Source organism: Lampris incognitus, chromosome 5 (assembly GCF_029633865.1).
Source record: "Lampris incognitus isolate fLamInc1 chromosome 5, fLamInc1.hap2, whole genome shotgun sequence".
Classification (NCBI taxonomy): Eukaryota; Metazoa; Chordata; class Actinopteri; order Lampriformes; family Lampridae; genus Lampris; species Lampris incognitus.
The window spans coordinates 46675435-46692526 of NC_079215.1; the positions used below are offsets into that span (position 1 = coordinate 46675435).

The 17092-nt window shown below is 39.1% G+C and overlaps 1 protein-coding gene across 2 annotated transcripts in view; it reads right to left on the minus strand.

Moving 5' to 3' along the window:
* Nucleotides 1-4468: 4468 nt before the first annotated feature.
* Nucleotides 4469-17092, minus strand: part of vwa11 (von Willebrand factor A domain containing 11) — a 56310-nt gene continuing 43686 nt past the window's right edge. For both annotated transcript variants that reach the window (XM_056279930.1, XM_056279929.1), the window contains 10 exons: nt 16390-16502; nt 16129-16245; nt 14667-14840; nt 14110-14242; nt 13631-13783; nt 7435-7527; nt 6607-6878; nt 5993-6126; nt 5561-5720; nt 4469-5290 (listed from right to left, as the gene is read on the minus strand). In XM_056279930.1, the coding sequence (XP_056135905.1) occupies nt 4910-5290; nt 5561-5720; nt 5993-6126; nt 6607-6878; nt 7435-7527; nt 13631-13783; nt 14110-14242; nt 14667-14840; nt 16129-16245; nt 16390-16502 (1730 nt within the window). In that variant the 3' untranslated portion in view covers nt 4469-4909. The remainder of the gene's footprint in view (nt 5291-5560; nt 5721-5992; nt 6127-6606; nt 6879-7434; nt 7528-13630; nt 13784-14109; nt 14243-14666; nt 14841-16128; nt 16246-16389; nt 16503-17092) is intronic.

The following is a 17092-nucleotide window of genomic DNA, read 5'->3' on the forward strand; positions in this document are numbered from 1 at the left end:
CACACAGCAAGGAAAGCATTCACAAAGGCAGATTGCTCAGAGAGAATAAGGAGAGCTCTAAGAAAGCAGCTTCGTCCCACAGATGTACAGTATGAAACCGGGGACCAAGTTTTCTACAAGAGGATGGACTGTGTTGAATTTAAAGGCCCTGGAGTTGTGATAGGAAAAGATGGGGTGGTGGTATTTGTACATCATGGTGGGACCTATGTCAGGGTTCATCACTCTAGGCTAAGGAAGGCTAATGCTGATCACAGTGAAGTAGCTGGTGCTGAAGGTCTAGAGCACCCTACAGAAAATGACAGGGTAATACTAATACTGATAATGATATGGGCAATGACAATGATGCTAGGAATGTTGCAGGGGTCCTCGACAATGCTATAGATAACGCTGAGGGTGTCAATCATCAGGATGATCAACAGCCACTAGGCATAAAAGTAGGAGGCTTTCTAGCACTAAAAACAGGACAGACAATTAGCTATGTGGACAATGATACCGGTATTTCTCACACAGCAAAGTGATGGGAAGAGCAGGAAGTGCTACAGGAAAGCACAAGCTATGGTACTCAGAACCTGCTGACATTGCAGGTACTATGAGGTCAACTGATCTTACTCAGGTAGACAATCTTTAGATTGAGCCACTGAACAATATTGAAATATGCTCTTATATACATGAAAATGTTGTGCTAAGCACAGAGGACATTTCATTTGACAGTGTAAAACCTGATAAAATTGTACACAAAAATTATGTGTTAGTCACGGAGGATGTTTCATTTGACAATACAAAACTTGATGAAATTAGTAATTGGAAGAGAAATGCAGTGTTTGAGGAGGTAAAAGACATTGGTCAAAAGCAGGTGTCCACCAGGTGGGTGTGTACATTGAAAGAAACCCCTGATGGTATAATACCCAAAGCACATCTAGTAGCAAGGGGCTTTGAGGAATTTAACACTAAAGCACTTCTAAAAGACTCTCCTACGTGCTCCTCAGAGTCACTCAGGTTACTTATGTCAGTTATATGTCAAGAGACAGTGGCCACTACACTCCATGGACATCAAGTCAGCTTTTCTTCAGGGAGCTGAGCTGTCTCGTGACATTTACATCCGTCCTCCTGAAGCCAAAAGCAAAGGAATATTGTGGAAGCTCAGGAAATATGTCTGTGGACTAGCTGATGCATCACTCTACTGGTGCAATAGAGTCAAAACAACACTGCTGAGAACAGGGGCCACAATGTCACAAGTGGATCCTGCTGTTTTCTACTGGCTTGATGAACACTGCAGTGTAACTGGCATCCTTGCTTGTCATGTCGAGGACTTCATTTGTGGTGGCTTGCACACATTTGCCACTACAGTCATTTCCTCACCTCATGTCAGGAGCATAACAGCTTTCATTATGTGGGGATGGAATCTGCCACAGTAAAAGGTGGAGTGGAGATGCAACAACAGATCTACATAGAGAATCTTCAGCCCATTCCTATGGACTCATCAAGAGCTTTGAAACGTGATTCTCCTCTTACAGACTGCAAGACTGACAAACTAAGGTCAAAAATAGGTCAACTCCTATGGGTGGCTAGACAGTGCAGGCTAGATATCATGTATGATATGTGCATCTTGCCTCCACCCTAAAACATGCTACTGTGAAAACCATGCATGAAGCAAACAAAGTAGTAAGGAAACTCAAATCAGAAAATGTTATCCTAAAATTTCAGAACTTATGAAATGATCACTCTTTGAAGCCTTTTGCTTTCAATGATGCTTCTATGGGTAACCTACCTGATGACGGAATACAAGGAGGGCATCTCATCGTGCTGATGGACAAGGAAGGGACATTCTCACCTGTCTGTTGGCAATCCAAAAGGATCCGGAGAGTAGTTCGTAGCGCTCTGGCAGGAGAAACACTTGCTCTTGCGGATGGTATTGACAATGCCATATTTCTGTCATCCCTCTACTCGGAACTCACCACAGGAAATGTCACACAGGGCATCTTGCCAGTGGTATGTGTCACAGACAACTACTCCCTGACGGATGCCATCAAGTCCACCAAAGCAGTGACAGAGAAAAGACCGAGACTAGAAATAAGTGGCATCAAAGAACTTATTCAGAACTAAAGGATTCAACACATCATGTGTTCAGCCACAAAGTAACAGCTGGCAGACTGTCTGACAAAAAAGGAGCCTCTTCCCCTGGTGCTTCTAAAAGCACAGAAGGATGGACAGTGGAAACTTGAGGAGTAACTGTCAAAAAAAAAACATATATAGATATATAAAGACTGTTAAGCCTGTTAAAGAATGGACTGTTATGTTTTTCTTACAGAATGTTTTCTGGCAAAGCACAAATGGACATTGAGTGTTAACCTTTTTGCAGGTTTTTTTTTAAAAGAGGGGAGATTGTTAAGTTAACTTTTGTTGGTGTCTCTATACCACTCTTTACGGTAGCCCTCTCTGTGTTATGTGGCACACACACTGATGAGGTGTATTGTGGTGGCCATGCTGTTGTGACCTGCTGTTGAGAGCAAAAAAGTAAAGGAACTAAACTAAATGGAAAACGTGTCATTATTGTGAATTAACATGACCATTGTACACTTCAAGGGTAACAACTCACATTTTCTAATATTTAATTTAAGACCAGACATGAGAAGGATGTCAAACATTCAATTGCTTTTTGAACTTGTGTGCCATCTTTCAGGAAGAGCATAGTATCATCCGCTAGTTGAGAGCACCTTATTTCTTTGTCTTGTATCTGAATACCTTTAAATGTTTATGTGTAATGCCATGACTTGAGTAACTAAAAGGAATAAAAAAGGAGAAATTGGGCAACCTTATCAATTCCCCTACCACTATCAAACCGTTGTGATGTCCCATAAGGTAATTTTACAGAACTAGTACCTTTATGTATTAATTACTCTTTGAAAATAATCACCAAAACCAAAGAAACCAAGAGTTTCAAGGATAAATGAATACTCAACAGAATCAAGGCCTTGTAAAAGTCAACAAAAGTGTCATCCTTTATGAAGTCAGTGTAGTCAATTAAATCTAATACCAGGTGAATACTACTAAATATACATATGTCTGCCCTTCATAAAGCCAGATTGAGATGTGTCTATAATAGAATCAAGTTTGTTTTTTTAATTCTTCACAAATACTGATGCTAGTAATTTTCCAGTTAATCAAAGTGATGGGCCTCCAGTTTCCTAAAAATAAGGGATCATTGTCTGGTTTTGATATTATTGTGATCAAACCTTGTGTCATTGAGGTTGGATGAGATCAATTGTTCCCCTAGAAACAAAATGAAGAAATTCTGTGAGATCATCCTAGAAAAGCTTATAAAATTCACTAGTAAGGCCGTCATTCCCAGGAGATTTGTTTTCCTTCAATTTATTGATACATGGTTATTTCTTCATCACACTTGCTCTTGAAATCCTCATCAATAAGTGTGGCATTTTCTCTAACCGACTCCAGAAAGGCAGACATATGTAGGGCAGGTATTATATAAAGTACCATAAAACTCAGAAACATATTTAGAAATATCCTTATAATTTTGATTTTCATGGTCATCTACATATATTACATTTGTGAACAGAAGTAAATTCGCTGTTGCTTTTCTCAAGGTTGTAAAATTATTTTGTATTCTTTTCACCCTCTTCTAACCATCTCCTTATTGATCATACAAAAGCCCCCTGGCCTTTTCTTCATATATTTCATCCAATTTCAACTGTAGATTAGTCTGTCAATATTTTCACAACCTAAAATGTTAATTATTTCTATGATAATTTCCTCTTCATTTAATCTTTTGTTCTTAGCAGTGTCCTTACTTCTTTTAATGGCAAACTGTCTCATATTATATTTCATTAGCTCCTAATAGTTCCTATAAGGTTTTTCTAGTTGTGCTTTACTCCAGTGACTAATAATGATGTACTTGGCTTCATTTTTAAATATATCATCCTTTATTATATTTATTAGAACCAGGACAACCCACATCAACAGAAGAATGGCTTTATGATCAGTAAGAACTGATGATTCAGTAGAGACTTTATCCGTTGTCTATCAAGAATATCTGAAATTTAAATAAGTATTCCACCAAAACTTCACAAAAGATCCAAAGATGGCATTACTGGGATTAAAGCCGGAAGGAATTGATGGAAGAGCTAAAAAAATACCTTTTACAAATGTTACTAACAGCAGCAATTAAATGCATCACAATTAAGTGGTTAAAACCTGGCCCCCCAACATAACATTTATGGACTGAGAAAGTATGGGAAATACATCAGATGGAACAAATAACAAATAACTCTGAGACTTCAGAAAGATATATTTAGGTGTAGCCTGGCCATGGCTATATTGAGACAGTGAAGTGTTCTAGACACTTGTATACATTCTGTGTCATACACATATCTCTGTCTTCTCATTTCACCTTATCTGTCTATGCATATACACGCACCCATACCGGTACACACATTCATACACAACTCCCCTCCTTTCCTTTTTTTTAATTATTCATGTCTTTAATTTATACCGCCATTACAACTAACACGTCAAGCTGAAGTAAAGGGTTTTTTGTTTGTTTGTTTTTTTTAATTCCCTTTTGTTAAATGATCTGTAAACCATATAGGTACAGCTGAAAATTTAAAAAAAAAAATGTCTGAAATCAACCATAAATCAATCTTTGATTTCTTGGATTTATCCTTATTACACCAGGTGCATTCCTTATTGTTTGGGTGTGTAGATCTCCATATATCTGTAACACCAAGACCAGAATATACGTATGTTACTGAACTCTGGATTTGTGATGGTAGGTTTAGTAGGAGGGAGGAACCCATCTAACATTACATCAGACATTGAGTTGAAATCCTCTCCCAGGATAGGTTTCCTGTGCACCACAAACAAACAAAAAATAAAACATTTCAAGTGTATGGCATTATGGCCATGAAATGATGGCAGGCACCAGCAGACTCAACCATAGCAGAAGGGAAGGGGACAAAGCAGGAGATCCACCGGAACGGACTATAGAATGGTAGCATTTGCCCACATTGCCAACTTTATCAACGGCGATAAACTCGACTATCTGTGAACAGCAGGAGGCATTATAAGTTGCATGAATGAGGGGTGCATTCAGGGAGGTGTATGAGAAATCGCCACCACCTTGGCGCAAGGTAATCCTCTCTATGCCAGTGCCATTGCCATCAGTGAGGTTGGCTGAAAGCTCCCACCAGTAACCGTCACAGTGAGTCACATCCTCAGGGCAGCCATCTGCTTGTACCTCAACAACTTCACATGATGGCTGAATAAAATCTGTAATCTAGAGAGATGGTATATAAAGAAGGGGTGGGAGGAGAGAATTTTGCTAACGTTACAAAACCATTACAGTAGCTTTTGGAACAACATCAGAAATTGAAACGGCACATCAAGTAGACTTTTGCTGGAAATGTTAGGCAACCATTGTTTAGGCCTTTTACAATAAACGTGCCCATTTTGGACATCTTAGAAACTTGACAGGCTACTTTTCCAGGAGTTTTCATACAAGTGATATTTCGCTCACCAACTTATGTTCCAAAGACTGAAAACTTACCTTATTAGCAACTGAGAATCTTAGCACAGCATAATTGGAATCGGCTCCACTGGGCGACTTGGCTTCGATGATCAGGGTGACATCAGTGCCTGATGGTGTGGTGGCAGGCGGTGTGATTGTCAGGGTTGCCTTACTTTGTTGACCAGTTGTCAAGGTGAGACTGACAAATAATGACAAAAGCAGATAAAGCATCTTTAGCTGGCTGCATAAGAAACCTACGTATTTCATATTATTAACTGAGAAGGTTATGGGTTTTCTGATTGCATACACTGAAAATATGTCAATGCCAATTTATATTTTATCCACATAATGGACAAACCCTATCCAGTGACATGAGCAGAGGCAGTAATTTTGTATTTTATTAGTAATGCATTGGCACTGCTGAAATCATCTCTTAAAGGCAAATATATGCAGCAAATTAGCTCAACCTACGTTTTTGGATAGGACATTGGGAATTCTTCGCCATTTCTTGCAGTGATGGCGAAATTGCCTCCGGGCCCCTGGGTGAGCACACTGAAGGGGATTGAGACAACTTTCCCAGGCTCCATGCTGCTGTCCACTACCGCCTGTGAAAGCCGGATGAGTATAGGGCTGTGTTGAATTCATATACCCAACTAACCAAACTTTGCTGGTGTTTAATGCCCTTTTCCTCTCAGTGGCTTTATTTCAAATGAAATATTAACTATTGCAATTAATTTTGAAATACATCTCATATATCCCAACTTTGAATATGGTATAAATGTGAAGTAAACAGTAATTCAAGGAGTGAACTGAGTAGTGACCATAGGGCAAAAGTTGGGTTAGAAATGATTAAAGATCTATGTACGCACATCCAATTCAGTATCAGAATAAAGACGGAAATTAAGTGTGTGTGTGTGTTTCTGTGTCCGACTTTTAAATGTACAAAGTCCTGTGGAAACAGTTGTTGCAGCAAAATGGTGTTCAGTGACATAATGGCATAATGAATTGGGAACCAGTGCTGAGTTGAGAGAGTGACGGCTTATTGAAATTGGAATTGTTTTCTCACAGCTAATGAGGACACTGACCTTGATGGCCACTTTAGAGGTGGACATCTGGGTGGTGGATTGCCTCTGGATTTGAGTGTTGGAAACTGTGTCTGTTCCGTTAAGCATGACCACAAACTCCCCTTTAGGGACACTGGAAATTGTTACCACAATATCTCCATTGCCCATGTCAATTGGCGTGCCACTGCTGACATTCTCAGGAACAGATGTGGTTACCAAGCCAATTGTATTTATAGTAACTGAAGATGGACCCTTCCTACCCATCACAGATAGCAACAGGGTGACAGGCTGGCCTGGAATGCAAGAGGAGAAGAGACATCAGATGGACAGGGAGGACTATTTTTTTCATGGGCAAAGCTGATTTAATTGCCTCAAGAATCATTAGATGAATAATAAGGGAAATATACCTCAGGCCCATATTGTGTCAGTGTGAGAAACAGAAAATAATTTGATTATGTCCACAATGAGGAAAAGGGGTGGATGTGAGTTTTGAGACGTCCCTGTCAATCTGCATGAATGCTAAGTTGGAAAAATATTTTTTTATTTCAGGAAGTGTGCAAATTGATTTTACAAAAACTGCAGGAATGTACAGGTATATATTCAAGTAAATGTTCGTTGTTTTTTTTTGGTCAATGTATCCAGAGATTTAGGCATAATTTGGATGTTTAGGTTACTTAGACAATTGAAGTGTTGCTTGGTATGTTAACATGCCTGTCAGCTCAAACAGATCAATGAGAGGATTGATTATTGATCCCATTATCATTTGCATGTTATGACTGCATGTAAAACTAAGTTGTAATAAGAGTATAAAGTAGTCATCTTAGTGCAGAATAGCTTTACTGCAGATACCTGCTTGTGGAAGTCCAGTTATAGCTGCATAGCCTGGGTGAGGTCCCTGGAATGCTTCCACAAAGTCATAGATAAAGGTGATGATACTCTGGCCTATGAACACACACACACACACACATTAAAGCATAAATAAAAAAGTAAGCAATGCTGTGTAGAGCTGGGCAATAATTCAATATTATTGTTTATTGCCTTTCGATGGTATTGTATCTGGATGAAATTCAGATATTGTCATATAATACACAATTTTGCTATCCAAATTAATGATATAGAGAATCTATTACCTTAAATTGCTCAAAAAACGAGGCCTGAAATATTTGAGAGAGCATTATTGAAAACTAGTTTTGGTTTGGTGTTATACTTTACATTACCTATCAATTCAATATGATGAACCTCATTGGGATTCTGTCTTTATGCATGCTCAATAATGAAGGTAAGGAAATCACAGAAAATCCCGTCAGTTCATCAACATGTTTATTGGGACAAGCGTTTCATCACTCATATAAGTGACTTCTTCAGTCTCAACCTACTGAAGGTATCCCCACCCTTATATAAACAGCACAGTGACATAACGACCGAAAACAATGATCAGTTTCATATGCAAATTACCATGACCATTAACTAGAGTTACAATGGCCATATGTACTATTCACAGAGGACTGGGGAGTAGTTGCAATTACAGCATTGTAAAATGGCGACAAATGTACTCTTAGGCCTTCCCCTCAGTTCAGGGGTGGTCATTCCCTCTTCACATAGATGGCCTCTTTGACTCCCCTTTCAAACCAGTATTCATCTCTTTCAAGGATGAGGATGCACATCCTCATCCTTGAAAGAGTGGCCACTGGCCTGTAGATGGGTGTACACATTGGAGTCCTGGCCTGATGCATTATCTCTTCAAGGCTGTGCCATCCTGTTTGCCAGCATCTGTTGGTTTTCCCCAGTGTACGTACAAGTCACGGCAATCCTCCCAGCACGTACCAGCGTACACTATATTGCTCTGTTTGTGTAAGGGGACCTGAGTCTTGGGGTGGACCAATTTCTGCAACAGTGTGTTTTGGGGTTTGAAAGCAACTGAGATGTGGTGTTTGGGAAAAGACGTGTCTCAGCTTTTCCAACACTCTCGCCACATATGGAATCACCACTGGTTTATGCTTAAGCAGCTGTTGTGCTCCACTCTTCGATCGGCTGGTACACTGTTTGGGTGTCATCCTGGCTTTGACAAACACCCAGGTAGAATAATCACACTTTACCAGGGCCCGTTTAAGGTGAGATTTCTCCCCTCCCCCCGCCGCTGTGTCAGTGGGGACATTGTCAGCTTGGTGGTACAGCGTTCTAATGACTCTTAGTTTTTGTTCCAGTTGATGATAAGAGTCAAACCTTAAGTACAAGACTTCTGTATGTGTTGGTTTACGGTAAACATCAACAATCAAATGTCCCCCATCACCAATTGCAATTTCAGTCTAAGAAGTCTAATCCATCCCTTTTCACAACCTCCCAGGTGAACTTGATGTGACTGTCCACAGAGTTAATGTAGTCGGTGAAATGTGCCACATCCTGAGATTTAATTTAACCCAGGTGTTGTCCACAAATCTGAATGAATGGCTAGGTGGTGTCCCTGGATAGGACATCAGAGCCCTCTTTTCCATTTACAAGTTGGCCAATATAGGTGAAACTGGAGTACTGCCCCCTGTATGTGAAGTACATTTACTTCAGTCTTTGTGTTTTCCAAACATTGTGTCTCAGTTGCTCTCAAACACCAAAACACGCTGCGCCAGAAATTGGTCCACCCCAAAGATCAGGTCCCCCTGGCACAAATAGTGCAATATAGTGTAATAACTTTATTTATAAAGTACTTTTCTAAAACAATGTTACAAAGTACCTCATAAAGAAATAAAACCAGACAAGGCAAAAATAAGAAAAGACCAAATAAGTAAGAGTAAAAATAAAAACAGAATGAATAAATAAAAACAAATGTAAAAATTTGTAAAAACTTTCACAGAAAGAAAAGATTTAAGATGAGATTTAAAAGAAGCTAAAGACTTGGCTTGTCTTAGTTCAACAGGAAGATACTTCCATAGTGTGGGGCTCTAGTAGCAAAACCCTAAACATCCTCTGTGACAAACCAAGACCTGGGAATAACCAGCAGGGCTCCATCTGTGGATCTTAATGGTCAAGAGGGTGTATACCAGGTCAATAAATCAGAAATGTATGTAGGGGAGCAAGACCGTTTGAGACCTTAAAAGTGAGCAATATTTTTTTTAAATCAATTTGAAATATAACAGTGAGCCAATGTAGGGAGCCACAGGAGTGATATGGTCATGCCTTTGTCCCATGAGCCGAGCAGCAGCATTTTTTACCAACTGCAGATGATGGAGGGAGCCCTTGCTGATACCCGAGGAAAGTGCATTACAATAGTCAAGCCAAGAACAGATAAAAGCATGTATAACTTTTTGCAGATCAGCAATTGATATAAATGAAATAATTTTAGAGAGTACCTTAAGCTGAAGAAAGCATGTCTGAACAACATGTTTGATTTGACTATTAAAACTGAGGTTAGCATCAAATATTACCCCAAGATTCCTAACAGCCTGCTTAAGACTACCTGACAGACCACCCAGATTAGTACCAAACAGGCTGATGGAATTTGGGGGACCGAACAGAATGACCTCAGACTTATCATCATTAATTTTAAGAATATTTTCAGACATCCAGGATTTCATGACAAAGAGGCAAGTTGTGAGATTTGCTAGGGTGCTAGGATCTGTGGGTTTTAGTGGCATGTATAACTGAGTGTTGTCAGCATAAAAATGGTAGAATACGTGATTTTGAATGACCTGGCCAAGGGGCAGCATGTATATACAAAACAGAAGGGGGCCAAAAACTGAGCCTTGAGGGACACTACAACTCAACTGAGCCATCGAGGAAGTAGTTATCCAGAGCAACAGAAAAGGTTCTGTGAGGTAAGAGTGTAATAAACTAAGAGCTGAGAACTTGAGCAATATAAGAGGAGACTGTGATCCACTGTGTCAAAGGCAGCACTTAAGCCTAAAAGAACTAAAATGAAGCAGTCACCTCTGTCTGCAGTCAGCAGTAGGTCATTAGTGACCTTAACTAAAGCTGTCTCGGTACTATGAAGTGCTCTAAAACCAGACTGGAAATGACCAAGGCTGTCATTTTGATGGTTTTGTATTTTCAAAGTTTAATCATTTTGTGAAAAAAAAGAGATACAGATCTGCTCCGTGAATGTTCCTAAAATTAGTTTCAGATAGTTGCACACAAAAAAAGCTATAAGATCGACCTAAAACAACCATGAGCCATCAAAATAATGGCGCGTAATTTGCATGTCATCGTGTGCGTCGTCACTATTTACGACGTGCGTTGGTCTCATAATTTCCTTCGCGAAGTTCATTGCTCTGTTCTAGTGTTCTCCAGTGTAGAGTAATAGTCTAAACTTGATTTTTGATTATTGCCAGCATGTACCAGACATGTTGGCAGACGGTCGCTCTTACAGATGCCGTTTCTGATGCACCATGACTACAACTGTGTGTTGCAGTATTTACAGGGGCTGGACAGCGGTAATTTTAAATTGTTTGAAAAATAGTATTAAAGTTGTTAAAATGTTATATTTGGTGTCAATTGTTTCCTAACAGACATACTTACCTGTGCAATGCATTTATATCTCAGTTGGGTATTTATCTTAACAGAATGTAGAGTTTAAAAACCATGGACGGCATGGTCATTCTACTAGTTTTTAAGTTCCGGTCGTTGTTTGGAACTGTTTCAATATTTATTTTCAGTTCTTTTTTTTTTTACATTTCACGTTTTATAAGCCTTGCTACTTTTGTTAGATTAGCAATATGTGTTTTTCTGTTTTGTTTTTCAGGTAATATTTTCATTTTTTCCTATTTTGCTATTCAAGCTCGACCATGTCTCTCTGAAGTTTAAATGGTTTAAAAATATTATAGTTGTTAAAAGTTAATTTTGCTTTCAGTCGTTTCCTAACAAACATACTAAAATTTGCAATGCATTAATTGCAAATGGGTATTCATCTTGACAGAATATAAAAATTGAAAACCGCCCATCATTTTGACGACCCATGGTCATTTTAGGTAGGAGTGAAATCCCGGTCATTCTAGTGTTAAAAACACTATTAGTATTCATAAAAGAAATCAATTGAGATGAAATTACTCTCTCCAGAACCTTACACAAAAAAGAAAATTTGGAGATTGGTCTGTAGTTACTTAAAGATAGAGGATCTAAATTAGGTTTCTTCAGCATTGGATGGACAAGGGCATGCTTAAAACTGTCTGGAAAAGAACCAGAGGCCAGAGAATTATTAAGAGTTTGCAGAATATTGGAGCTAACAGTTTAAAACATTTCCTTGAGCAGCTTCGTGGGAATGATATCTAAGATGCAGGTGGAGGCGTTCATATTGGAGACTGTACTCTTTAACACTGGACTTACAATTGGTTGAAGCTGGGTGAAAGAGGCAGAATTAACATGGGGAATGGAACGAATGCAAGGGTCAGGCTGGATTTGGGACCTGATATTCTCCACCTTATTTACAAAATAAGCGAGAAACTTTTCAGACAACTCAACATCAGGTTAAAAAAAATGGAGGAAGTATTAATGACAGAATTAATTACCCTAAAGAGAACTTTAGGATTGTGGTTGTTTCTTGATATCAGTTCAGAGAAGTACGCTGATGTCGCATCCTTAACTGCCTTCTGATAAAATTAACATTTGGTTTTGAAGGGTGTTATGTGCTAATTCGGACTTGTAGACTATTGTCGTTCTGATTTTCTACAGAACATTCCAAGCCCGAGTGTGATCATTCAGCCAGGGGAGGTTATTTGATTTTTGTTTCCTAGTTTTAAACGGTGCAATTTGGTCAAGGATGGATAGGCACTGATCATTGAATGAATTCAAAAGTGCATATGGACTGAGGGGGATATAGAGGCATTAAAGGACGATGAATTAAAATATCAACGAATCTGCGTCTGGGTAGCATGGCGTACCAACACGGGGAGCTCCGGTTCGAATCCCTGTGCTACCTCCGGCTTGGTCGGACGTCACTACAGACACAATTGGCTGTGTCTGCAGGTGGGAAGCCGGATGTGGGTATGTGTCCTGGTCACTGCACTAGCGCCTCCTGTGGTCAGTTGGGGCGCCTGTTCAAGGGGGAGGGGGAACTGGGGGGAATAGTGTGATCCTCCAATGCGCTACGTTCCCCTGGCAAAACTTCTCACTGTCAGATGAAAAGAAGCAGCTGGTGACTCCATGTGTATCGGAGGAGACGTGGTAGTCTGCAGCCCTCACCGGATCAGCAGAGGGCCGTGACTTGTACGTACACTGGGGAAACCCAACAGATGCTGGCGAACAGGATGGCACAGCACTGAAGAGATAATGCATCAGGCCAGGACTCCAATGTGTACACCCATCTTCAGGCCAGTGGCCACTCTTTCAAGGATGAGGATGTGCACATCCCTGATAGGGAGGAAAGCTGGTTTGAACGGGGAGTCAAAGAGGCCATCTATGTGACGAGGGAAAAGCCATCCCTGAACCGAGGGGAGGGCTAAGAGTACATTTGTCACCACTTTACAATGCTGTGATTCCAACTATTACTCAATCCTCTGTGAATAGTAGAAATGGCCATTGCAACTCTAGTTAATGGTCACGGTAATTTGCATATGAAACCGATCGTTGTTTTCGGTCATTATGCCACTGTGCTGTTTATAAGGTTGGGGATACCTGCAGTCAGTTGAGACTGAAGAGGTCACTTAGATGAGTGAGGAAACATTTCTCTCAATAAACCTTGTGTCCAGATGAACTGATGGAACTTTCTGTGATCATTTGGATTTTATTCTTACAAATGGTATTTTTGCATCCATGTGCAGATATAGTGGTATATACTGATATTGTGTAAAATTCCCTATTAGGATAATATGTTCTGTATCAGCCAGCATTAACTGTATGTATAGCTATGAAATGTAGGCTACTTAGCGAAACTTCAATGTGAGATATTTGCCTCAGTAGAAATCAGTTGTAAACAGGAGAATAGATACACAGACAATGGGCACCTGAGATCTCCAAAATGCCTCAATCCCTGTGTGGATATTCATGATTTTTTCTCCACGGGTGTATTGCAAAAGCAACAGATGACAATTTGAGAGTGCAGAAAAGAAGTGAATAATCTGACCTGTGACTTTGAGAGTGTAGGGCTCGTTGGAGTTTATGTTGATGCGCCAGGTGCCTGCCTCCTTGTCTTCATACAAACGAATTCTCCTCAGGTTACCCACGGTCTGAATGATCCCCAGCTTACCACTGGTCTCATCGTTGCTCTGGGTCTCACCTGAATTGGACAGCACGTAACATGGATATTTATTAATATAGCATTTTACAAATTGAATATCATTTTGTGTGTCTGTGCATTTTTCTTTTCACTTTTTTATTTAAATTCAAACATGGTGATGTACACATCGACATGAAGACCTTACAGGAATACACTTGTCTTCAGGAAGCAGCCAATTTGGTCAACTCGCAAATGTACGACAAGATAATTGGCAGAGCATTTATTCTGTGTGGTCAGTTATGTTTTATCCTAACTGACAAAGTAGTGCCCCAGCAAATATAGACAAAACATTTTTTTTTGACGCTATCTTGAGTATTTTGCGTTACCTGCAGGGCTGGTCAATGTAAAGCTAATTTTGTTTCCTGTGATATAAAGAGTGATGTTTTTCAGAGATGCATCCAAAGTGAAAGGGAACATCTCCTGTTTCCCAGGGTTCCTGGATCGTTGGAGAACAGTCACCTGAGAGAGGAGATAGAGAAGAGAAATGGCTGAGGATTTACTAATTTATTTTAGAAAGACATTACGAAATCGTTTCTTTATCGGCAAATGAAAGTTCTTAGTAAGTGATGTGTGTGCACAGATACACATGACCTGACAATATGAAAAATGTGCCATAATAACGAATTTATGGAATAATACAATTCATATTGCTGACCTGCTCAAGTGGACTGGTATACTTTACTTATATTACAAGAACACACACAAAAATTGGTATGTACATATAAATCATTTACAGAAATTCAGAAAGCTGCTTGTGTTCTCATTGAGCATAACAATGAGAGATACTATGTTTTAACCAAAACATTGCTTTTTTTTTTTCTTCTTCCCAGCAATGCATGGTGAAAATGAGCAGAACTAACATCTGAGAGCTGCATAGTCTTACCAGGGCTGAGGTGGAGGTGTCAAGAATGATATCAGTAGCTTCAGGCAGGTTCGTCTTGGACACCTGAATCACTTGGCCCCCAGAGGCTAGAGTAATGGCCCTATAGCCATCGAAGGAGGAAACTGTCAGAGAACGACGACGCCTCCCAATAACGTTTGTCAGAAAGAATGACACCTGTAGAGGGAATAGGGAGTAGGGATTATAATATGATTTTTTTTCCCCCACTGCGGAATGGATAGGTATGTAATATGTGAGTGAGAGAATTTCAAAGATATGGATTCAATATTAATTCAGAAATTTGTTTTAAAAATTGCCTCTATGACTAACATTCAGTATTTTGCGGTGCTACATTTTTGGGCAACACTTTACATTAAGTACATGTAATAAGTGTTAATTAATAGGTAATAAGGCCCATATAAGTCTTTATAAAATGCTTATTAACATTATTATGCATTCATATGACTATAATAAGGTTAGTTAATCGGTAATAAGTCATAACTTGCATTTTGTGGATTATCAAAATTATTTTAATAACTTAATCATGAACAGACATACTAAGTGCTTTGAGTGGCTGTTACAGCTAGAAAAGCACTATATAAAATGCGACTTGATTGATTGATGCTACCCGCAGATTTAAATGCATATTGGATTTACAACTTCAGATGCCACTTAGTGGCCGATTCTATTATTAACACTTCTATAGTGTTATTAACACAAAATAATGTTAATAAGCATTTTGTAAGGACTTATAAGGGCCTTAATACCTATTAACTAACACTTACTACATGCACTTAATGTAAAAAGTAACCCGTTTCTGTAGATGGATTACACTGGGGGACAGTGGAATGCAATGTTGGTGATGCAAAAAGAAAATGATTCAGATGAGGAAAGTAACTGCAAACAGACAACACAGTTCAGATGTACTTAAATCGAGTGTGAATTGTTCATATTCAGATAAGCAAAGGCATCAATTGATGAACCTCTAATACACTCCATCAGCTGGTGCAATCTATGGCACAATGATGCCAGGCCAGCGCCTCCCCTTTTACAGACTGACCATTTGTTTGTGGTAAGTTATATTACCACAAACACATTATCATTATTACAGCTCTTTATGATAAATTATTATTTCAAGAGACAAATGCTAAACCTGTTACTTATTATGGGCACTGTAAATTTTCATTCATTGATACTTTTTCAATAGCCTACTTCGTCTTGCCTTAGCTTTGTACTTCACATGTAAATTACTGTAATGTATGAACACCCCTTGAGCAACAGCCCCCATTTGAGTCCAAGAGAGCAATCAGATAGCACTAACAGATTGAGATATTTCCATATGTATTTTTCACATGGGTTCAGGAGCTCTCGTGAAATAGCATTTTCTGGAATGCTTAAGTTAACACGTGTGTATCTGACTTAATAAAAGAGACCCAATACAGGAACGTTTGAAGAAAGTATTTACTGTTGTTTTGGTGCTCCTGATGAGGGCAAGGATGGCATCCCTCAGATAAATGTCTTTCGCTGTGGCATCAGTGAATACATAGATGTAGGAGGAGGCAGGTGCACTAGTTAGAGCCAACTGAAGAAAAAGAGTCAGTGAATAAATCTGTTTAACCTATTCAATTACAACAATCCATTCCAACCCTAAATCATCATTTTTGGGATTGTGTATGATAATTCATTAATATATTAGTTCTGACTGATGAATATTAAAATAAGTCACCCGGAGCCCTGATAGGCACATCTCAGGTTCATCCCCACCCCCGTTTGCTTTGAGCTCTGCGATCTTTTTTTTCATCACATCAGCATCATTTGTCCTTATCAGGGGTCCAACCTCTAAAAACACAGAGTAACAGATGTGCAATCAAACGATCACACACACAATTGCACATATGTGCACATGGATACAAAGATGTGTGAAGGAGAGAGAGAAAAATTAAATGAGAGTATGACAAATTTGGCCACAGTTTTTTTGCCCTTACACCTTTTTTTCATTTTTTTACACCATGCCAAATGTGCATATAACCCTTTATGTCTGCCCTCTATCATAAAAATTAGAAACAGAATAATACATGTACAGTTAGATATACTATATGCCCTATGAAAAGAGCATTGTATGTGGCGCTACCATGCAAGCAGTGTGGAGAATATGACTTGTATTTGGGCAGACATGAATCACTGAAAGTGAATCGAATATACGTATGGACAGACTATACAAGTATCTGGTGAATTGGTGGGGCTGATCTTTTTTTCTTAATGAACATGCAATATTTTTATTTTTTGATATGTATTGCAATATTAAAGAATTAAAAAAAGTTGCAGTTTCGCCAGAAATTATGTGCAGCTTTTAATTTCAAAGAATGTTTTGCAACTAATGTATTATCCTAGCAATGTTTAGGGTGATTTTAGAGGGGGAAATTAGGCAA